This window comes from Melospiza georgiana, chromosome 3 (assembly GCF_028018845.1).
Source record: "Melospiza georgiana isolate bMelGeo1 chromosome 3, bMelGeo1.pri, whole genome shotgun sequence".
NCBI classification, from domain to species: domain Eukaryota; kingdom Metazoa; phylum Chordata; class Aves; order Passeriformes; family Passerellidae; genus Melospiza; species Melospiza georgiana.
Window position 1 is genome coordinate 109,567,901 of NC_080432.1, and position 24,851 is coordinate 109,592,751.

The window sequence follows — 24,851 nt, forward strand, 5'->3', positions numbered from 1 at the left end:
AGAAAAATTGTAATAGTATTCAGACATGTCCAATTTATATGGTATATTGTTGGAAAAAACCCCCTAAGAAAATGCAGAATGGCTACAAGCCTACTAATATGATTTAGAAACTTTTTGCAGAAACTACATACAACATGCTATTAAAACTGCAAATACATATTCAATACTTGTGTTTTATAGAAAATTGTATAAATATTCAAATTTAAGAGAAACAATATGGAATAAAGTGCACTAGGAAACTGATATGTAGACAAAGGTTTATTTACACCATACAACATTTTAAATATTTTATACACAGCTGCAGCAGAGAAAGCTATTCTGAGCTTTCCAGAGAAAACTGCAATAATAAAGATGTGAAATATATTATTCATATAAAAGTGAGATTATTACTTTATTGCATTTAAAGCAATGAAGAATGTAGCTCAACAGACATTCATTTAATGACAAAAACTTTGCTTTTATATTATAAAGTAAAAAGTGTAGTAATGGCCAAACAGACTGTTATAAACTTTAAAAACTGCATAAATATATACATTGTGCTTCATGGTGAAGTTTTTTGAAAACTAAACCAGATGAAGCTGTTACAACATGAATCGTTGCTTGAGGTTTATCTATAAAGATTACCTTACAAATCCATTCCACGGGTACTTACAACACACGATGGTAAGAATTGTACACCTGGTTCTCCACTAGCCGCACTAGTGGGAATAAACTGTACGAAAAAAACCACTGACATTTGGCACAGGAAGAGCCTGACATAAAGGAGTTGCAATGTTCAGACAGGAGTGTCAGGATCGTCAGGATTCCCAAAGTCTTTTTACTGTCAGTGCAATGAATTATTTTTACTTTGTTTCTGTTTTGTTCAGTTCGCTTTTGTTAAACTTCTGTTTGAAAGTCACCTTCTTGCACGTCTAAAGGCAAGTTCAGACACTTCTCCCATTCTGCTGGTCTGAGTTCTAAAGCATCTTTTGCCTCTGTGTCTAATACATTTATCGTTGTATAGTGTTGGTAGTCACCTGTGGTTTTGAAACTGTCCCATGGAGCCTTGCTGGGTCCTGAGTTCTCCTGAAGACCAAAGAAAGAAGAATTAAAATCAAGGATGAAATAATGCAGTTTCCATTTATAAGGCTGATTGCTGACGTGCTCTCATGAGACACAGAAGCTGGAGAGGGGAAATGGCTTTGCAGGGAGCCAGGCTGGCGGGTGCTCGGCACCGCTGCGACTTTCTCTGTGAACAATCAGCACTTTGGCAGGCTCCTCACCTGAGCTGCCAGCTAAGCCCTTTCTTTCACAAGAACCAATGTGAGAGGAATGGGCTGAGAGATCCAGTACCAATAGACATCTTTCTAAGAGTGGGAGAAAAGAGGGAGAAGAGAAAGGAAGGTAACAGAGAAGAGTTTGTGGCTTGAAATATGGAGTGGATTGAAACAGAGACTGCCAGCTGGATTTTAAATTGTGGCAGGTGCATGGCAAAATGACAGAAACCTTGAAAATGCCAAGGCAAGTGAGAGCCACCTTGCCTTGCAGGTGGATGAGCTCATGTATATTAGGATTAACAGACTGAAAGGTGGTTATTTTCTACTGAATGATTTTTAATTTTTTTTTAACGCTACCTTTTATAAGGTAAAAGACTTGATGGACCAATTTAATTAGAGATTTCTGCAGTAATGTGATGGGTAGGATTTAGTTGCTAAAATCCAGTATTTTTGCACCATCTAAGATGCCTTTGAACTTTCTGCTTGATCTCCAACTATCTTTCACGAGAGTTGCAGGTCTCCTTTGAGCCCTGTATCATTGCTGCCTGTGCTGTGATGTAAACCAAGACCTCTGTCTAAAATAGCCTGAGATGCCTATATTTAGGTACCTGGATCACTCTCTGACTGTCTCACAAACAGACCATTCCTCTAGGCAGCTTTTATTAGCAGACTTTTCAAAAGCACAGCACCAATGTGAAACAGAGTAAACACAACTCTTCCACTGAGATTCCCTTTGAGATTTTGAAATAATTCAAGCTTTATGTGAATAGCAAATCTCAAGTAGGGAGACAAATGAAAACATTACATGTCAGCTGATCTCAAAAGGAGGAGTGAGTGAGAACTTGATACAAAATAACACATATCACAGATAAAGGTTCATCAAAGAATCAGGGCTAAATTTCTGCTGGATTAAGATGATGTAAAAGATGTAAATCCATTGGCCTCACATCTGCTTAATACCTCTTCTTCATGTCTGAAAGCAGCTCTTCTGAAAAAGTTATAGAATACAATGATTCTAGCTCAGTTCCATTTAATATGCAAGTTTCACATTATAAAGTTATATAAAAATTATTACTAATCAAAATATTACTGATAAAAATATGTCAGACTAAATGAGCTGTTTTAATTAGGTAGAATCAACCACTTCCTTGCTCTCATTATCAGGTGTAGTTAGAGTGTTATGCATGTGTGTATGAGTGTGTGTGTATAAATTTGAATTATGATGATAGCAGCCTCAACTCAGGATGATTTCATTTTTGCTTTTCCCATGGTAAATATTTATAAATCTGCTTTGGAAAAGACATGGCATTACAGAGATCTTGTGTGCTTTCTGGACAATTGCACGTACAGGTAAACCCATCTGGACTTGTTTGTAGTATCTAATTTATTATCCCCTTGCCTAGCTACATGAAAAGCCTTATTGGTCAAATTATATCAGTGAGCTGCTTTCTCTGTATAAAGGCCCTTAGACACAGCAGGCACATACAGATTTGAAATGCATTCCTGCAGCTCAATTACTTGTCATCTACAATGACGTTAGTGAGTTAGTTGTGGTCTAATTGTAGAATGCAACGAGTCTTGTCATAGGCTGGATTACTGAAAATAGCTCTGCTCCTCATTTCTGAGGTACCTAAAGGTGAGGTCTTCTTGGGAAATGCACTGGACTCAAAAGGCTCTTGTTTCACTGTTGTTTAGGATCCACCATATTTTAAATATAATAGAAGGACACTTACCATACTGCCTGATTTTGGTACATCCCGAAATCTGTCCAGAGTCTGAAATTTCTGATTTAACTCTTGAAACAATTCCATATGCCTCTTTCTTGTATGCATGACCTTCTGCAAAATGGAATATACTTGCTTATATATATAATTGAATCTGGTTGTTTTGTTTTGCGTTTCTTTGTATTGTTTTTTTTTTTTAAGAGAAGCATTACTTTTTCCAACATAATAAAGTAAATTGAATTTGGCAGGGTCATCTTTTCCCTATAGATTTGACCAATGGAAGTGAATTGCCCTGGCCATTCTCTCTGCCGTGTTTAATGCTCCTCCTGTGTACAAGAGATTGTTTTAACCCTATGTTTATTAAGTTGTTGAAATTAGAGGCCATTAATGTCAGGTTGGAAGTTTCTTGAAAGTAATGGCAATTTCTCAGAAGAACGTTTTTCTCAAATATCAAGAATATTTTCTAGAACTTCTATTTTCAGCATAGATGTTTAAAATTTTAATTTCTATAGGAAAGCAACAGCACTTTTAAATGGCCCCTGTCGGAATAATTTTTATGAGAATGCTGAACTCAAATCTTGGCTCAAAATGGAAATCCCCCAAATGTTATGTCTTTTTAATTAGACATCTTCTTGTCATTCAAATCATCATAAAATGCAGTTGAAATCGCATTCATATTAAGAAAAGTAGGCACATTTTTTCAATTTTACTTGCTTTCTTATTTCGTGGACAAAATAAATTATTGCATTCGAATACTGGCATTCCTGTGGAAGAGGGGTGACCCCAAAGAGCCCCCACAATGCACACCTCAGTGCACAGGCCTCAGCCACGTTCCTGCCTGGGCAGCTCCTTGGAGAGTGAAGCCTGTTTTCAAGGCTGGATTGTGAGCTGTGCTCATCAGAGCTGTTTCCAAAGGGAATTCATGCTCAGCAATGGATTCAGAGCAGCCTCTGGAGCCAAGCTGAAGGCTGCTTGCTGTTTGACCAGTCTCATGGTTCAGTGGTCTGGGGATGGGAGGCTCTGAGGATGCTTCACCTCAGCCCAACAGTGGATGGGCTTGGCTTTGCTTTTCTTAAGCTCTGTAACTGCTTGGACTTGAATTACAGCCAGGGCGGCAGCCAGGAGTGCTGGCAGACAAGGTGCAGACACAGGCCTTTGTGCAAGTCCTGACTTTGTGTCAAGCCTCATTTTCCCTGGAGTTGTAAGTGAAACCCTGAAAACTTATGTATGTGGTGCTCGAGTGTGACCTTTTCCACCAAGTAACACCCCTGCCAAGCCTAGGTTAGTACCTTTTAAAATGGAGTGGCAACAGCTGACTCAATATTCCTTTATCAATGCCAACTTTGCCCTTCATTTGAATTATGTCTTTAGAGATTTCCTGAAATGTGTCTGCTCTTTTGGCCAGGAATTTCTACTGCTATGCTCTAATATCTTTATTAACTTTAATACAGCCACACAGTAGCTTGAGAAGTTGTTCACTTCTGAGGAAAGGAGTTTGGCAATATGTCTCACAAAGAGACATGAGACATCAGCAATTAAAGACCTATTAACTTGAGTTGTGGGGTGAATAAGGGAAAACCTTTTGCAGTATTTGGTAACAAACTCCTTGCAAAAGGTAATTTAACTAGACATAGCTAACAAAATTTATGAGGGGAGTTTTACATAAGTGACTTCCTAGGGATTCTTTTCAGATATTGCTGCTATGGTAGACAAGAGTATTTAGAAATTTTCATATACACAAAATTTTAAAAAAAGGGTTGTACCTCAAATATTATCATTGGTTTAAAAAAGGAGACATGGTCATGTGAATAAAACAGTTTTGGTGGGTTAAAACACTAGCTCTAAAGGCAGGAAATAACATAAGGCTGTGAAACAAGTATCTCCATTTGGAAACTTTTTAGTAGAAAGCTGGGAATATAGAGAAAGCTACTTTCTGGTATCTTTTCCTTAATCATGGACCCAAGATGTCATTAAATAGCAAACATGAATAATGCAAATGTCTTACTCAGTTCATTACATTATTCCTGAGGAGAAGCAGGTGGGAGGAGAAATAAAATACTTGCACTGGGAACTCTGCCAGAAAAAAAAATCTTTACATTTTATTCTTTACAGCAGCATGACTGGTATGAACATGTACCCATGGATCTTTTGGTTACTTTGTGTTTTCCTGGCTTCCATTCCATAATTCCTACCCACTGACACCCACTCCCTCCCTATTGCTTATAAAGAACAATCTGAACTGAAGGTGCAGCAACTTAAATTTCCAACTTTAAGTCTCAATTTCTAGACTTTTAAGAAATTTTTTGTTAGAAAGCACCATCTTATCTCCTTTCTAGAAAATATGCTTGGTTGGGTAACTCTCTTTTATGAGAAAACAACCTACCAAGTATTTGTACCATGTTATTCTTGTTTTCTCTATTAAATGAGCAATGTGGACAACACCAGGTTATTAACCTTAGAAATACTAAGTTTTAACAATACAAAGCTGGAGGTCTTGACTACTAATACTAGGATGACTAGCATCAGGATCTGAAAAGGATGGAAAATGAACTTGTGCTGCCCTTTTTTCTTTAGGTGCAGCTGCACAGATGCCCATTGATGCTGTATCCCTGCCAGAAGCACCAGAGTCAGCCACCAGGCTGCAGACACACATCCTCTTGTGGTGTCTCCTGAAGGTTCCATAAATCCTGTGCCCCACACCCTAAAGGGGGTCAAGCTGAACTGACACCCCTTCCACATTTCTACTCTTCAGTCAGATAGAGTGTGTGTTTTGAAGAGTCTATGCCTTGCTCTGATGATCACCTACTCACAGAAAAGGATTCAGAGTGGATGGCTGTCAGCAAGATAGGGAGAACTTAGAACATAACTCTGTAACCAGCTCCCTTTTTATTTTTGAAAGGGCTTTAGCTGAACTCTAACTGAAGACAAATATACTCATGAATATTTAATGACACCCCACTTGCAGTACTGTATTCAGCTCTGGGGTTCCCAACAAAAGGTTCATGTTGGAGTGAGCGTAGTGGAGGGCGACAAAGATGATCAGAGGGCTGGAGGATCTCTCCTATGAGGTCAGACTGAGAGAATCGGGCTGTTCATCTCTAACAGAGATGAGAAGGTTTGGAGAGATTGTACAGCAGCCTTGCAGTACCTGAGGGGGGCCTGCAAGAAAGCTGGAGAAGGACTTTTTACAAGAACATATAGAGACAGGGTAAGTGGTGATGGCTTTAAGCTGAAAGAGGGTAGGCATAGATTAGATATAGAAAAAAGACTTTTATGATGAAGGTGATGGGACACGGGAACAGGTAGCCAGAGAAGTTGTGGATCCCCCATTAGTGCAAGTGTTAAAGGCTGGGTTGGATGAGGCTCAGCCTGGTCCAGTGGAAGGTGTTCCTGCCAGCGGCTCAGGCTTGGCTCCAGATGATGTTTAAGGCCCTTTTCAACCTAAGCTAGTCACAGATCCTATGATTTGTGGTCAATCTCATAAATACCAATATCATCATCATCATCATCATCATCACCAATACCACGGTAATTTAATTTGCCTTGGAGATTTTCTACATTGTTGCAGTTAAAAATGGTCTCTCAAATCTTTTACAAAGCAGCTAAGTAGAAAGAACAGATGGGGAAATGCCTTCCCAGACCTCTAATGGAAACATGCTGCTGTTTCAAGATGTTTTAGGTATGATCAGTTGCCGAACTTGGGAGCAGGAAATAAGTTTTACCTGCAGGCATATTTATTTTTTACCTTTGCCTTAAAGAGATGTCTTCAGGTTAGTAAGAGAATGATTTTAAGCTTTTGTGAGTTATAGTAGCATTATAATAAATAGCTATGGCAGATGAAATTCTGAAAGAATGCAGCTCCAGCAAGCAGTGATCAATTTAACATTATTGTTGGTGCAAGTCTACTGATCTGTGGAAAGGAAAGAAGACAGTCTAGTATTCACACTTGTTCTGTGTATCCTTGTTCTCCCTCAGAGCTAGAGATGCCTTGACTCGAGGTAATAAGGCATTTTCTGAATTATTTGGCATAAATGTTGTTAACAGAATAATCCAATGAATGGCTGATAAAAATGAGAGAGTGGGGTGACTGGGGAAATCCAAAAGTCAGAGCCTCTCATAGAATGTAAAGGTAACTGTGATCTTGAATCCCAAAATGCATGCCAATAGTACTGTTTAGCTCTCCTGTATGTTTTTGTAACTGCCAGCGTTCACCTATTATAAAGCCCTCCTGGGAATTTCTACAGCATCTGTATTTCTGTTCAACATAATTACAATGAATTTTATTTGATCTGACAGCTAACTGTTAGTGCTGAGACTTAATGAAAAAGCTACCTGTCCAGCTGTAGAGAAAAAATGACAGGAGTTGGAGGGCACTTAGCTGGGGTTAGCACAGCCTGTGGCAGAGAGGATCCAAAATGTCCAGACCAATAATTTTGCTCATGTTTTGGACACCAGACTGCATGAATGAGTCCAAACTTATCTTTATTAATAGCAAGAAAAGAGCTGTAAAGTTATTTTATGTTGACTGTTCATTTAGCAAACTTCAAAGTTCAACTAGATTAGTGAGTGTTTTACAAATTCTAACTGTGGGCAGTATATTATGTAGCAGAAACTATTATGTATAGACTAAGCCCTGTTCTTAGTCTTGTCGGGTTCATATTGCATAGCAGGTGGCTTTGTGTTCTGTGGGTCTTGGAGAAAAATGGACTTTCTCAGGTATTTTTAAATGTATTTTTATTGTTTTTGTTTCAAATTATTTATATGAAGGTGAATGTTCCATTTGAAGCCACTAGAATAATCTTATTTTCTTTTATATTTTAAATATGAAATCATGAGTAAGTATATAGTAATAAGTCAAACATGTCCAACACTATTCTCTGGCAACATCTAACAAGGAATGGTCTCCATGAATACTAAACTCTATTAAATTCTCTTAGTCTAAAAGCAAATTGTCTGTTGTGAATGGTACCCAGATTGAACTGAGTTCCTTAATGACACTCAAGAGTTTCTTGGAGAGACAAGGGTGGTCTAGATGAAAATAGCGACAGTCTTTCTAAAAACTAATCCATTTAAAACCTGGCATTTTTGGCACCCAGGAATATTCCCTCAAATGTCTAATTTGTTAAGATTGACATAGCTGGATTATTTGTGTATAGAATGTGTGTAGAGACACATGTGAAAGGTTAAGGGTGTAGAGACTGCAGAGGGAGTGTTAAAAGGAAAAGGACAGAAGTAGCCAAACTTGTCCCACCCTTGTCCACACTGCATACTTAACGTTTGTTATCTTTAGAACCACACCCATGTCATTTTATGATTTGGAATCCTCAGAAATATGGAAGGGCATTGTCTCAGAGAGTGCCAGCTGGCACTGGTCACAGACAAATCAGAAAAAGTGTTAAACATTTAAGTAGAATGTTCAATCCCTTTGGCTTGATCTTACCTCCAGACTGTATTCCATTTTGCAGTCAAGCTGCTTTGGGGGATCCAAAGAGCAGCATTTTGGCCACACCACATTATTTCAACATTTTTTGGCTTTTTTAATTTTATTTTACCTTAGATAGTCGTGCTATGTGTAAGGATACAGAAAAGTCCACAGACTTAATCAGAAAAATCATAAAGCTGGGGGGTGAGATGGGGTTACATCAATACTTGTAAAACACAGTAGCAACTGGCACAGTATTGCTGATGCTCTCAGTTCCTCAGCACTCACTCCCAGTGGCCCCATCCTTTCCTTTTTACAAAAAAGTATTTTCCTGCATTTTAACAGTAATCCTAAAAATGCCAGGCCATGGAACAGCAATACTGCAAACAAGTTAAGAAAAAGGTGTAAATAAACAACAACACACAGCTGGGAGAAATGGCTGGTGCCCCAGAGGGCTGTGCAGCCCTTCAGAAGGACCAGGACACGTTGGAGGGGTGAGCAGAGAACTGTCTGAAACTCAACAGAGGAAAGTGCAGGATCCTGCACCTGGAGAAGAACAATCCCCCGCACCAGGAACGGCTGGGTGCTGACCTGCTGGAAAGCAGCTCTGCAGAGAAGAACCTGGGTGTCCATGGACAACGTGGAAGAAGAACCATGGACAACAAGCTCTCCATGAGCCAGCAGTGCCCTTGTGGCCAAGAAGGCCAATGGTGTCTGGGGTGCATTAGGAGAGCACTGCCAGCAGGTCTAGGGATGTGATCCTGCCCCTCTACTCAGCCCTGCTGAGGCCACATTTGGAGTTCTGGGCTCCTCAGTAGAAGAGGGACATGGAGCTCCTGGAGCAACTCCAGAGGAGGGCAACAAAGATGATTAAGGGATTGAAGCATCTACCTTTTGAGAAAAGATTGAGGGAATTGGGCCTGATCAGCCTTGAAAACAGACAACTGAGAGTGGACCTTATCACTGTCCATCAGTATCTAAAAAGTGGTGTTGAGGTTTCCAGGCTCTTCCCAGCGGTGCCAAGCAACAGATCAAGAGGTAAAGGGCAGAAACTGATGCACAGGAAGTTCCTGAATATGAGGAAGAATTTCTTTGTTGTGCAGGTGACTTTGCACTGCCACAGACTGCCCAGAGATGTGGAATCTCCCTCAGTAGAGCTATTCAATAATCATCTGGACACAATCCTGTGCCATGTGCTCTAGGATGACCCTGCCTGAGCAGTGAGGTTGGACCACATGACCCATTCTGTGACTCTGTGAAACCATGGAAGCAAGAGAAATTATGTAAGAAGGAATCCTGTTTCTTGAAAGAAATGTGTAGGCATTGCGGGTGTTTATTTGGTGTTGGATTATGTTCCTGAGTGACAGGAAGAATGTTTTAGTAACTATTGCCACAGAGAACACTCTCATTGTAATATTTCTACTTTTCAATGACAAAACCACTAAAACTTAGAATTCTTTATATCACTACAGTTATAAAACTTCTGACTGAATTTAGAGATGCTTGCTCATCAGAATTTTGTTATTGTTTCATGTATTTCTTCTTCCTTTCTATGCATTTATCCTAAAGCATATTTAGGGTACTTGCAAACAGGGGAGTTTTTGAGCTATGGTTGATATGAGCTGATCACAGGCTTTCAAATTTTAGCCCACAATCTGCAGGTTCTATGCAAATATAATTGTTCAGTTTCTTTGGAGACAAACAAAATGTATTATATCAAACTACCTCTATGCATGAATAGACAACCTATGTGAAAACCTCAAATTATGAACAGCCCCTTGAAAACTAACTGCTGTATTCCTTCTGGTAGAAATGAGAGAAAAAAACTTCAAACAAATCTCTAAGAGACTTAATCGTATTGACTGAGAACACAATGGTCATTAATGAACACAACTAAACCTTCTCACTTGACAGGATCTAAGTCAGAAATTATGCATATTCAACCTAAAGAACCTTACATGAACTTAATTTTTTATATAGCATGGGATCCATAAGCTTTGACACCTGCAGCACTATGTCATTCAAAATTTGACACATCCATAATCACTCCTTGGATGTGAAAGTCATATTTCAGTAAAGTAGTATTGAAGAAAGAGAAAAGAAATTATTGAAAATCTCTTGAGCAAAGCAAACTTCTGCTGTGATTTAGCCTGTCCTATAAGAGTGTCACACTGTTCCAGTAAGTAGATAGCCAGCCAAAAAAAAGAGAAAAAAAAAATCAAAAAAACCAAACCCAGATGAAAATGAAAAGGCAAAGAATTTAAAAACTGAAATCATGATGGTTAATATTGCAATATGACAGTCTGATCTCAGAATATTTTGCAAACAAGTTGCACCAAAGTAGTTTTAATGAATTGTTCATCATGTTCTGTACAGTACCAATTGAACAATCCTATCACATTTACTAGGCCATAAGGCTAAAATCTGCTAAAATGAACACTTCACATTTACTTTTAGGAAAATACTTTTAATATTCAGGAATAATTCAGTAAAACTTACTTCAAAGTCAAGGTCCGAATAACGTGATTTTCTTCTCTATTAAGCAGTAAAAAAAAAGAAAAAAGAGGTTTTATTAACAAGGGGACTATTCAAATCATATTAATGAGTCTAAATAACATTCTTTTTTTCCTATTAGGTATGTATTAATTATTTTGTAAGAAGATAGAGATTTTTATCTTGATAATTTAAGAGTAATGTGTGACTTGGCATAGTTTATTAGACCAGTATCATCATATTTTCTCTGAAATAAACCAGAATGCATTTCAGTGGGATGCATAATGTGCATGTTATTTGCATGCAATTGAACCTGTTGGTGTATAAAATATTTCTATATTTTCTGTGATATTTGAAAATTATCATCATATTTATACATTTTTACACAGGTAGCTATACATATCTATGATTTAGACTTTTTATAGGTTTACAGAAATTGATTCATTCCTACATCAGGCTTACATTGGTACAACTCCATTGATTTTAATGGAATAAATGACAGCAAAACCAAGCCGAAGCCACAGCTTCAGCTTGTTTGTTTGCAATGGCAATCTGAATGGAGAAAGCAATGACTTTGTTTTAAACTTATGACGAATCTGATTCAAAGCATCTGATATAAAGCAAGAATGATTTACTAGTGAAGTAATCACTTGTATAAAATGCAACAGAATATGATTGCTTAGACATGTTACAAATAATTTAGCACAGAATTTTTTAGATCCAAAAAGAAATCAATTACAAAGTCAAATTATATCAAAAAGAAGCAGAAATATTATAGAGAAGGGATAAAAATACATTTTTTTCTTTTAAAGTTGGAAATTAAATGGCTTGCAATAGATTAAAGAGATGTAGAAAGAAGAAGCTAGGTTGTGAGAGCTGAAAAGAATGCAAAAAAATTGAGAATGAGAAAAAAGATACATTTGTCTTCAGGAAGGAGGGTTAAAGAAGAAAAAAGTACTCCCAAACCCAAAAAGATTTGCTTTGAAGCTTAATCCTAATTTTTTTGAGAGGGTATGATGGCTTTAAGTCACAGTGAAGGAACCTTTTCACACTGCATTTAATTTCTTCAGTGAAGAAGAATCAAACTCACTAAGTCAAGAGGAAGAATCTTCCTGATTTTGATTTTATCTGGTTTAACAAACCTGCAGGTTTTAGTAAGCTGCTTTGTTCTCCTGAAATTGAAAGGAATGATTTTACAAGTCTTCCGGCTGTAAAAAGTGGAAGATATTTGGTCTCTGAGCCCTTGATTATACCACTTTGTGACATATTGTCTGGTTTTGTAGTGAAATTTTAATGCTCCATTCCACAATAATATAAGGAATATTACTGCAAAACTGTAGACACTCTGATGCCTAAAGGGTTCTGAGGCTCTATAAAAGAACAGTCTAAGTTAAAACAACCAACAAAACAAGCTTTGGAGAAGCTATCTTTAATCATCAAGGCCTAATTTAAAGAGAATCTATGCATTTGTGATGAGGAATGATCTACTTTTAAGGTACAATTAGACCACATCTAGCATTGAAAAGGCTCAATGGCTACAAAATAAGAAACATGTACAACAGATAATGCAGTGATATTTACAGAAGTAACTTTGAAACATATTTTAAAAAGCTATTTTTAAGTTAGAGTTCAGTAATAAACCTGATACCAGTGAATCCTAAGTAAAAATATAGCAAATTTAGGAAAAAAAAGTTCAGTTGGCTAGGTACTGTGATTTGTAAAAGTGAAACTTTTGTATATTGCTTTGTGCGCTTGACTCCAGTGAAAATATTCCTGGCATAGCTGGATTATTAGGTTTTGCACCCAGACAGCTCTATCACTGTTTACATGGTGAAAATATATAACTAACAGATTGCAAAATATTCAGTTGTGCTACTGTCAGAGAGAGGCAAGTATTGCAATTCAGCTGTTAGTTCACACCAGTTATAACTAAACAGGTCATATAGCACAGGTTTTTCTCAGTGAGGATTTTTCCAGGGCTCAACAAGAACCTATCACAAAAGCATTCATTTTAAACTTATATAGTAAGGAACATCTGTTCTGAGCTTGTGTTTCACATTTTTTTGCGTGGCTGCATACAATGAAATACATTACAAGCGCTGCCCAAACATAAAACATAAAATGTGTGCAACTGCCACAGGAGCAGAAAAGTTCTGCAAGGTTCGAAAACCAAAGGATGCTGATTATGAATGTGATCCTGAACCATGGAAAGTTTTTTGCAATATTGTCACTGACAGCACTAGGTACACGATCAGGTCCTCCTGGGTGCTACATCATTGTCTTGACATGACAGCAGTGTTATTTTTTGAGAGGGGGAAGCATGAAGTCATGAGGAAACTTACAAGGATGAAGGAGTTTCCACTTAGTCTCAATTGGAAGTTGAAATTTTACTCAATTGTTCTAGTTTCTGTATGATATATAACAGCCATGAAAATAGTTGCATTAATTGTGACTGCATATATTCTTTTCCTCTTATATGAAGTTTGTTATGTCTCTTTTGGCTGATGAAAATGGAGCTTTCCACACATACCTAAATGCTTTCAGAAATCAACCATCTAGCTCATTCTACATTAAACTGACAAAAGGCAACTGAGTGGAATAAGGGGGGAAATTTCCTTGTGTCAAATGAGCTGCTGAACTGGTCACATCAATATGTTTCTTTCCAAAAAGATGTTCCCTTTATGCACCTGCAAAACTGAGAATTATTTTAGCAACACAAAAATTACACTGGAAGTTGGTGAGTTTTTCCCAAGGATCAGTTGGAGATTCACTCGAGTATTAATGTTAAAAGAATACAAATAACAAAAACCTGTAAAGGATATTATCTGTGGTTTGCCTCATTTAGTATTTTGTATTTGACCAGGTCCTGCTATGACATTTCAGGAATGATATAGAGAAGGGCAAGTATAAAATCACATTTCTACCACAATACCATCCATTAAGTCTTCAGTAGTTTCAGAATTTCCTTGGGAGGAGCTTATTCTGAAATCTAAAATGTGCTGAAGTAGTGAATTCCACAGTTTAAATATGTAAAATATGACAAAGGAAATTAGGTTGTTTATCTCTTTGACATTTTATTGATGTTCTTCTTTTTGATATTATAAGACATGAATAATAGTTTCCTATTCGCTCCTCACTCATCTGTTCTCCAAGCTGAAGAGCCCCAAATGCTGGAGAACTGCAAGGGTCAGTAATAAAGGGAGTGTATAAAACCTGAAGATCCATGCAATTAGTTTTGCATGGAAACTACTAAGGGAATTAATTAATTAATAATTAATTAAAATTAATAATTACTAAGGGTAACAGTGGAAGTCCTTCACTCTAGTCTTGAAAGTGAAGTTTGACTAAGTTTTAGAGAAATATATTGTAGATGTTCTTGCACTGATAGAAATGATGACCTGACAAGAATTTTTCCATCTCTGATTTCTATGGCTCTTTAACCTTAATTGATAAAACCCATTTTATGTAGAAAAAAACCCCGTACCCTTCATGCCAGAGCCAAAATAAAACTCTGTGTAAAAAGATTTGTGGTAGTAATTTATTTTATTTCAATTTTACTTTGTGCTAATCATGTATAGCTTCTCTGTGTAATTCCAGAACAACTTTAAACTCTGCTGAGGGACAAAAATAGAATTTCGAAGAATAATTTCCATACACCAGCACACACTAATCCGCTGGCACCAGGAAAGAGCTGCTCCTACTAAAAGACTAATGAAATCCCTCTCCATGTCTGTGAAATGACAAATGCCTGTTTTCCTTCTTATTCCACTCTGCATTACACCACTATCTGATTAATTACATCAGATACTCCTAAAGATATATTTCATTGTGTAAAGCATAATTGAAACCAGAGATACCATATTATAGAGAGGGCTATAACCATGCTTCCATTAATATAAAGTCCTATTATCAGCAGTTTATAATTTGCTCTGAGATAAGATTTGACACACAAGATCTTAGCCTGAGGAGGATTTTTTCCCAGAACAAAAGTAAAGAAAAATCTGATTTGGCCCTCAAGAGATATAAAGGTGGAACATATAAAGATGGTTTTGATTTTAAATGCCTTTTGTGTATATATAACTGAAAAACACTCTAGATTTTTAATAGAGGATTGTTGGCTACTAGCTCATAACATGAGCTAGACATAAAGGCAGCAAATTTTCATGAAAAAGAGAATTTAATGTGGGAATTTTAAGTCTTTAAACACACTAGCAAATTTAGTATGCCAATACTCAGCATAAACATAAATTCAAAGATCTTACTTTAAAAATATTCTGACAAATTATTGTGTCCTGCTGCTCCCTGTTTTTATAGGGCAGCCTGCATGTTTATTTACTCAATCAGCTAAGACCACTTGCTTTGTGTTTCTGAATGCTTTGAGGGAAAATGTAGCACCTGTTAAATAGACAGTGATAAAATAAAGTCTGCAATATATGCTGCATTTTAGAAGACTGATTAAAATTTCAATTCTTCACATCTTCAGTTACTACAACAAACTCTGCCGGATTCTACCCCCACTTCTGTAAGATACCCTGAAAATAACCTGCATCAATTTCTGAAGTCAGAGGACTCTGGGACCTACTCACTCAAGTGAAAGAAAGGGAGGGTTGTTACAGGCTAGACTTCATTTTACTGAGAGTCACAAAATTGGCAAGAGCTGTCTCCACAGCTTATTGAAGAATGAAATGAGGAATGGGAGGGATAGAAATCTGAGATACAGAATGCCTGAAAATATATGCAATGTGGAAACATGATAAAGAAGAAATTCCTGTGGTGCTCATCTCTATATTTTTGTTCTCTCTTTTTTTTTACTTCTCATGTCATAAATCAAAATCACAACATTTTGCTTTATTCCCCTGCCTGATGCTCTGGTACTTTATTGATGAAATTGATTATTTTAACTTTGTATTTTTTTCCTTCTTTTCCTGGTTTGGGGATTTTATTATTATTATTTTAGATTTTGTTCCTTCCCTGCTGTTTTTATCTCATTCTTCCTAATACCTTAATTTTGTTTTTTCTCCATTTCTGCCATATTTCCCACCTTTTTTTAAAATTTTTTATGCTCTTTACCTATCTTTAATTTTTCTTTGCATTTCACTATCTTAAACATACCCCTTTATTTTCTCAGCTGTAGCGGTATTTTCTTCCTTAAGTCCCCTGTCAGTGATTTGGCCAAGGACCTACAGAGTTGACTGAATGTATTAAGAGCTCTCATAAATGAACACAGAAGGATTATTTTGGTCACACAATCAACTTAATACACATAAAAATCTCACACTAGAATCTGAGACAGAAAAACAAAGAAGATAAGAGTCTGGAAAGAGAATTCCAGTTCTTTATGTGAAATAAATAATTTGTGAAGTCCTTTCCTTCCCATTCTTGTAAAGTACATGACATTTCCTCACCCCATCCCCCCTTAATAAATGTTTCTATTGCCTGTATTTGCATGTTTTTAATTTTATAGTATTTTATAGGCTTTGTCTTCTTTCAGCTCTTTTCCATTTCTGCTCACACTACACTAACCACAGTTCCCTTTAAAGAACCATTCATTCTTCCACAAAGCTAACAATGCAAGTCTCTTCACAGGTATCTACTTCTTCATCCATTTTTTTGCCCAATAAAAAGAGATTAATTACTTTTCCTGGAGATATGTTTCCCAGATCAGCTTCTTCCTCTACATTTGCTTTCCTCTGCATCTAACTGTCTGGGAATGCAATACTTCACTTCAAAGTAATTTCATTTTAATGAGCACAACACTGAGTGTACATTTTCAAAACAAAAACCATTCCAAAAGACTGTATTGAGTGTTCTCTTCATTAAAATCAAAACACTTTGAACTGAAGGAGCATACTACAAGCCACTTTGATGCCAAGGTAGCAAAGCCAGTTTTAATCCATGCATATAAGGAATGTTCAGGAGATTAACCAGATGTTTGATTAGTCCTCCTCAGAAACTCTGTGTTGTGCTAATATGCCTGTCTGTGCCTGTAATCACGTAAGTACTGTTGGGTGCATACCAAATAAAATAAAAATTGCCGATTTGCACATTGCAAATCTGCACATCCTTAAATTTATACTTATCTGGGCAATACTTGTATGTAAATATTATGGCATTCTCAAGCTATCTTTTGCAAACTAAAATTCCTCTAGACATAGTAAAGCATTTAATCGTTCACATCTAAGCATTTCCTTCAGAAAAAAAATAGATAAAAAAGTTTTAGAAGAAAGTTTGTGACAAACAGTAGGATGCATCTGACTAAATTTAGGGCATCAACATTTTTGGTGCTTGTGTTTGAACTACTCATTCTGGATTTCTCTATGGAATCTGAAAAGAGACATGCACTGAGGTATGTAATTTACTTCATCCTGGAGCAGATGTCTAAAAGTGGCCTAAAAATGGGTATTTGTCTCAATTGACTCTATAGGGGAGCCAAATGTGAAGAGCACTTTTTGCATTTCAGAAGGGGAATGTCTACATTTAGATATTTAATGGAAAGGTTGGTGGATCCTCCCTTCAGGGTTAGAAGTCAGGATATAAGTTTTTTGTGCTGATATTGTAGCTGTGTTCCTGCTACAAGCTGATAGGAGGGGGAAGCTTTCTGCTGCTCTGGATCTTCTCCTTTAGAGCTGGTCCAGTCATGCTCTGTCAGGAAAGAGGTGGGCAGGGTGATCTTGAATGTCCTGCTGCAGGTTTTGCTGCTCCATAATGTCTGACAAAGCCCTGTGTTTTGAAAAGTCTTGCAATCTTCCAAAACCCAAATTCCTTGCCCCCTCACTTTTACTTTGTTTAAGGCAGGCACAAAAGTTAATCCAGTGGGTCACTTCCAGCCAATAACATTTTGGGCTTTGCCTCAACCCTTGCTTCTTACACACCTGCATAGTAAAAACACAATCACATTCTTTATCTGGCTGGATCTGCTTATCAGAATCTGTTTGAGACTGATTTTCTTCTACATACAATTTTCTTTCACGCTCCTATCTTCAGTTCAGTGCAGCACATCCTCGTCCAGCAATGTCGGGAATCACAAAGGCAGACACAAAAGCCAAAACAGTTTCTTTCATTTCTGACCTGCCACAATATCTGTGCTTTTTTCCTAATACATGAGATTTTGCTGGGTTTCATGAGGTTTACAAACATAACTGGCATTCTGGACCAAAATACAGCCTTCTAAACCTAGTATACTTCCCAAGTTAGGAGGAGTTACATATTTACTATCTTGTAATATTTTACTGCATTTTCTACTACATAGTTATTAGTCCCTCCTGAGTGTAAAAATGATATACAGAATGGTGACTGAGACTCTGTGTGTACATCCCATCTTAGAAAGTTAATATATTATACAAATACAGTTAGAAAAATAACTTTATAGGAGCAGTACATTATACTGATCAATTTTCAGGCCTATATTCCAAAGCGGTGTCAGGAACTATAATTTTGTGTATGCTGAAGTAACTATTGTCACAATTTTTACAACTTAACTAAGATCTGCTCCTTTTTTTTTTTTTTTTTTTTTTTTTTTTAAGGTCCTAGATGAAATTTCTCACCAATGGAAGAAAAGAGGCATCACCAGAAATTTATTTAGAGTGGAAGTTTGGTGGCAAATATGTCCATCTTCTCAAAGAATTATGAATCTTCCTCACATATCCATATGTCTAATATTAACTGGACTGGATTTAAGCCTCTATATCTGACAAAAAATGATCTTAAAGATGGAATTGTGGATAGCTGGGAGAGGATACTGCTGGAAGTTGACCTTATCTATTCTGCTTCTGGGGTTGCATTAAATTTGAGAACTCCTGTGCATCATCCAAGATCTATTAACTAATATACCTCAACTGAGGGCAGTCATTTCTTTAACAATGCAGACTTGCTCTGAAAGAGCCTGTCTGTTTGAGCACTGAAAGGGCAAGGACTTAAACTATCTTCTAGAAATAATTTTGAAAATTCGTTCAAGATTATACATATTCACTTTAACAACAACCAAAACATGGATAATTTTTGATTCTTTGCAGATCTGCACACTTCATTTTCTATTAATTTTAAAGTTAAATCAACTCTTGTAAAAACTGATTGTAGTACACACACAATATAAACAGCACAGAAAACATTTTACTTTCAAAGCCTGTAAAGAAAGCTCTTAAAAAGAATCTAAATTCTGATCTTCTGCCCAAACTCTTCATAAAACTTCATTTTCATCAAACTTCAATTCCATTTTAAAAGAAACATCTATAAGTAGCCACCATTTATGAAGTATCAGATGCAGTTGCATCTAAAAATTGAAAAATAAGGCTCAGTCTCTACTTCCCTACCCAGACGGGTCTAAACACTGTGGAGTAATAGCTAATGGCTTCAAGTTCGCACAATAAAGTAGAATTTTTTTCCATGCGTGACTTCTTTCAGAGAATGAGTGAGTACCATGACTTTCTCATTTGTCTTTCTCTGTCCCACAAAACGCCATGTTCACAACATTTGACGTGCTGGTGGAATGTATTCCCAGTTCTTAAGGAGGTCCAAGTATGAAATAAACTCCAGCTCGCTCCTGGCTTTCACATGTAAAGGCTTAGTAAGAATGGCAGTATTTGATGCTTAGGTCTTAACCATTTATTTCAACAGCTTTCAGTTTGAAAATGCTTAAATCCCACAGACAGATTGTAGTAATAACTGAAAGCCTTTGAAAGGCTTTTCAGTTCACTTTTGCAATCTGACTGGAATCTAAGATACTCCACACGAAGCCCACCTGTACCTATTGCACACATCAGTTGTACCAATGCCTGCATGCACATGCAAACAAAACTAAATCAGTAAATGGTGAACTATTGGATGGAAGAATCCAAGATTTACACCAATGAGAGCATAATCAGACCTATCATATCTGAGACAGATATGATTGTCAGCAATAAAATGGCAAATAATTTCAGCTGCATGTGCTTGCAGGTAGGGCCAATGATTAGCACTTGTATCTTGCAGGAATAGTTTTTCTTCTCATAGCAACACAGAATTTTCCAGTGGACTTTACCTGGTAGGTCACGAAATCCTCGGCAGTCGTGTGGAATGTTAAATCTCCAGAACTATATTTTTTCATACAGACTGGCTCTGAAACTTTAGTCTTGTTTTCTAGGTATAAACACTTCTGATAATAAGAGAAATATGAACAGCAGTGTATGATCCCAAACAATAATTTATACTGAATTAAAACATTAGCTTCACCCCTCAGACACAAGACACAATTTATTGTCTTACCATAAAATTAGAAAAACAGAGCATGCAATTTGTTTATGCACCACTGACCTCTAAAGAGCTCATTGATATTGTGGATCCAGTTTCACTTCTTGATAATCCTGCATTGTCATCCAGCTCTGAAGCAATGAAATTCTTCACTGCCGTGCGGGGCTCAAACGGCAAACTCTGCATATGTTCTTGGGTGGGAAGATGCTGGTCTAAATTGATATTAAATTGGTCCATTACAGAGGGATTCATATTGAACTCAGGATTAACTTTGTAGTGCAGCAGCCTTTCATGAGGCAAGGTATCCATGCCTATATTCATTTTGCTTTCATCTTTCAGGGATGGCTGGGTATTTACTGAGCCCCGGGGCATGACTATGTAGTCGCTCTCTATCATCCGCTCCTGAGGATGGACTATGTCCATATCTGCACCTCTCAAATTGTCGTCAGTGCATAAATACACAGTCCTCCTCAGCTCACTGTTGTCTTTTTTCAAGCACTGATTGGCCAGTTCACTCATACTCATAGGCATGTGGAGACCTGTTGGTTGCTGGATGATGACTTTGGAGATGATGTTTCCAGGCAAGGTTGAATAGCTCATTCCTTCTGGGTTTGGTCCCTTTTCCTCCTCTTCATCATTTAGTGAAATTCTAGAAAGTGTTCCTGTTATAGTGGCTGCTCTGCAAGGTCCAATGTCTTTATGCAGAACTGTGGGCCAGAGAAGAGGATTCTTACAGCATGAAACCATATCAACCTAACACTGCTTTTACTTGTGGCTTTATCTAGCAGTGCTTCTTTACCAGTGTATCTTCTAAAATATTTTCTATCCACTTATTAGCTTTCATGTTATAAAGATTGTTTTTGGAAAAGCTTTTCTGTGGTTTTGGGTTTTTTCTTCTCTTAATTTGCTGTGTATAACTGACGCTGATCTCTGACTAACTTCAGTCATTTATATGAATCAAAACCACTTCATTTGTTCCTACTGACTTCTATAGATTTTAGGTGAGTTACAGCTTAAGCACAAGCCTGCCATGTGGAACTCATTAAGAGTTTTCCAAAAAAATACAGTATGACATCCCTACTGCCATTATTAACTCCACATAACCTTCTGGAAAATGCCAAACAGATTGTAAGGCAGAATCATTTTGTCAATCCATTGTAATGACCGACCATAAGACTATAACTATGAGCATGTGTTCCTAAACTCCTAAATGTTCCTTTTCACTGACTTTTAAAAACTCTTCTCTGTTAAAATATGTTTTAAATAAAAGTGACAAAAGAAATACCACATTGGGAAAAAATTCCATTGGTATCAAAAAGAATATTTTACTGTATCTGGAAAGGTTAAAAAGAATATAAAAATGTTTTACAGCAGAGTCATAATCCACTTCTGTTCTAGGCCTAGACCTTACTGGTCAAACTTGTAGCAACATTCAATGATTTTTTTTGGGTTGAGGTTTACATGTAAAAGTTACTAATCCTGTTATAAAATTCAAAATTTCCAGAAGCATTGAAGAATGGCTTCAAAAGCAAAGCAGCTATTCAGTCATAATTATTCATCTTTCAAAAAACAAACAAACAAAAAAAAAAGAAGAAGAAGAAAATAAAAAAGTACATCTATAATCCAAAACCTGTAATGAAAGAAAAAGGGTAGAAAACAATTAAAGTAACCAATTGCTGGACTTATTCCAGCTGCCTACAGGGATTTTCTGGTCCTGGTTGAAAATATTTTCATTCACACCAGTGCTATTTTATACAACAAAACCCAGCTCATGGGCTGAGACAGAAAGACAGACTCAAGTATCTAGGTTTTACATTTGCATAGATTCTGGTTGCCCAAGGGCTCTGATGACCCAGATCCCCCAGTACCCGCCTGTCAGTTCACTGCCTTTTCCATAGCAAGCAGCTCATAAGACATCTGACTTTCCTTCCTCACACTAAACTAACTCTAATTTTTTCCCATTAGGAAAATAATGATTTTCTTCTAAACAACGGTGCACATATACCTGAATTCAGTGTCTGCTTCATTGTTTCTATTGACACTTGTTCAGACACTTCAAACAGTGATCTATCCTTAAATTTTTCCATTATCAGAAAGTGAGTTCAAATGCTTATCAAGCAAAGCCTGTTCAAGACAGCATTCAGAGTCAATCTCCTGTAGGACACCTCTGGCAAGGCCCTCTGTACTGCAGAGCTATGTTATCACAGAAGTGGGAACTACATGGATCTATGCTGGATTTTTGTCTGCATTGGATGGTGACACACAGGCATTTGTGCTACAACGCACTACCCTGATTCCTTCAAAATACACGTGCATATTAAAACTGATCTGTAGGGAAGAACTAAGTCTATATGGCAAGAAACTCAATTGGCACATTTTTAAAGGTGAGTGACTGGAAACTCAAACTTCACCTTAATGAGATCAGCTTTCTTGGCTCTGCATTCAGCCAATGAAGAAAGAGTGTCCTTTAGGTGGCTGATGCAGAAGAGCTAAATCAGGCTTCTGCTCTGACTCACCCCACAGAGAGGACACACTCTCCCTTTATTGAAAACTGAGGGTGTTTAGGCAAGACTGTTTCCTTTGGAAATATCTCCTAGATTTAAATATTTCTGTAGAGTTTAAATAGTAATTAATTTTATACTGCACTATTTAAACAAGGTTGGTAAATAAATAGGTGAAATTTATTTGTCTTTAATATACGGAAACAAATATAGCCAACTGATTAAAGATCACACTACTGAAATATATTTTTAAAACCTGCAACTTTTCTCATTAAAGTGGAATAAAACTTAATTTGCTTAAACTATTGTTGATTTCACTTAGAGTCCTAAAAAATATACCCATTTTAAAATGAATGCAAATTGATGCATCCTTCATATACACAGCTGTCAAGATACACTATTTTGTTGTTGAACTAAATGATGTTTTCACATTTGCTTGTGTACCAGGAAAGGAAAGCTTAATGCATTAAGAATTATCTTCTTTCCACAACTATTTGCTTTCTAATAGACAGTCACACCTTTGACTACTTTCTAAATGCTCAATTCTAGTTAATGGCCCTAGTAACACAATTAAATAATGTATTCACAAAATGACATAATTTTCCACATTTTATTTTGTTTAAATTAATAAATATTTCCTACAAACAGCTAAACCCCAATATTTTTCTGGTTTTCATTTCGCAAGAAACTTGTACAAGACTATTTGTTGGCTAAATACTATCTCAATGTTCTTACCTGACCGACAAGCAATGTCTACATCCTTCTCAAAATCAGTCTGTAACAAGAAACAGTGAAACAGAACAGCCATTAATAATTCAAAAATAAACCACAATACCTTTTTGCCAACTAGCACTTCCAAAATGTCCTACTTACAGGGTCATAGTCTGTTAAAAATTGTTTCTCGTTGCTGAGAAGGTGAAGTGTATTGCTTTATAAATTTCCTAAAGTACAACTGGGTGGTTTTCAAAGTATACTGCCTGACCAGAAAACATAAAATAAAATAGGTGGAAGTAGAGTAGATAATTTTAATAAAATGATACAGTGTATAGTTTTTAAGGTATATGGAAGAATAACTTCTACACCTCACCAAAAGTTCTTCTTTAAGGAAGATTTTCATGGTAATGTAATGAAAAAAAGTATGAAAAATAGCCTGCAATACAAATTACTGTGAATTCAAATAGTCCATACCGTTTGAAATGTCATTAATTTGTGTAAATGAAGTGCTTATGTTATAAAAAATTCTGTCATTTCTTTTTATTAATGTAGTCATATAAAATTTTTGTACTCTCTGAGAACAACTATTATTTATTTCATTATTCAAAAATTAATTGTGAGAATAAGGAAGAATTTTAACAGTTCAAAATCAAAGCACACTTTTCCTAGTTAAACAAAACTATTCTGTTAGAGAATTTATTGACTTTTTATTTTCACAAGAAGTTTATTCCATGCTAAATGTTCAGTAAAACTGAATCTCTTTCTTGCTTGTGAAGTCCAAACATTAAATTCTTTTTTTGATTCATCATTTTGAAGGGCATCTGCTTGCTGTACCTTGCATTCTTGTTGAGCCTTGCATGTCTTTAAGACCTGATTCTGACCCCATTACAGTCAATGACAAACTGGTGTTCAAAGTGAAGAGACCCCTATGTTGTATTAATACATTACCTAATAATATTAGCAAAATTCACTATCTCTTAATTTAACACACTAAATAGGTTCCCCCTGTAGAATGTCTAGCACTTTCTCCTTATCTTGTTTGAGAACATTTTTCAAGACCTCATGAAGGGAAATGCATCAGTACTCTACAGCAACTCTAGAAAAAGTCACAATATATTATTAAATTATTTTTTATTCTCTAATTTAAGATTCTTTTGTCCTACAGAACACTGGTGGAAGATACCAACTCACTGTGCTCCACTAAATAAACACACCAATAATTTAAAACTGGCTAAGATATTTAAGCAAGCAGATAATAACCTCAACAGTCTTTTGTTTAGGTGTTAGTATTTCAGCTATACAAACTTGTCACGTACAACACAATAAGTTTTTCTTTCTGTTAGGAATACTAAATTCATAGTCAAAGAAGAAAATAAAAGCTAACCATGATTTGAGCATGTCCATTAGGAAAAGAGCTTGAAGAATCTGCATTGATTGGATCCTGGCAATTTCTTAGCCGACATCTGAATGCATCTTGAACCTGTGAAAAAAATATCTTATACTGATTCTTGTGAAA

The 24,851-nt window shown here is 36.5% G+C and overlaps 1 protein-coding gene across 11 annotated transcripts in view; it reads right to left on the reverse strand.

Moving 5' to 3' along the window:
- Positions 1-245: 245 nt before the first annotated feature.
- ADGRB3 (adhesion G protein-coupled receptor B3) overlaps positions 246-24,851 on the reverse strand; it is a 447,992-nt gene continuing 423,386 nt past the window's right edge. For 5 of the 11 annotated variants that reach the window (XM_058019373.1, XM_058019380.1, XM_058019376.1 and 2 more), the window contains 7 exons: positions 24,720-24,815; positions 23,357-23,396; positions 20,184-20,827; positions 19,912-20,025; positions 10,902-10,937; positions 2,990-3,094; positions 246-1,065 (listed from right to left, as the gene is read on the reverse strand). In XM_058019373.1, the coding sequence (XP_057875356.1) occupies positions 877-1,065; positions 2,990-3,094; positions 10,902-10,937; positions 19,912-20,025; positions 20,184-20,827; positions 23,357-23,396; positions 24,720-24,815 (1,224 nt within the window). In that variant the 3' untranslated portion in view covers positions 246-876. The remainder of the gene's footprint in view (positions 1,066-2,989; positions 3,095-10,901; positions 10,938-19,911; positions 20,026-20,183; positions 20,828-23,356; positions 23,397-24,719; positions 24,816-24,851) is intronic. The other 6 variants (XM_058019378.1, XM_058019381.1, XM_058019377.1 and 3 more) reach the window with 5 other exon arrangements.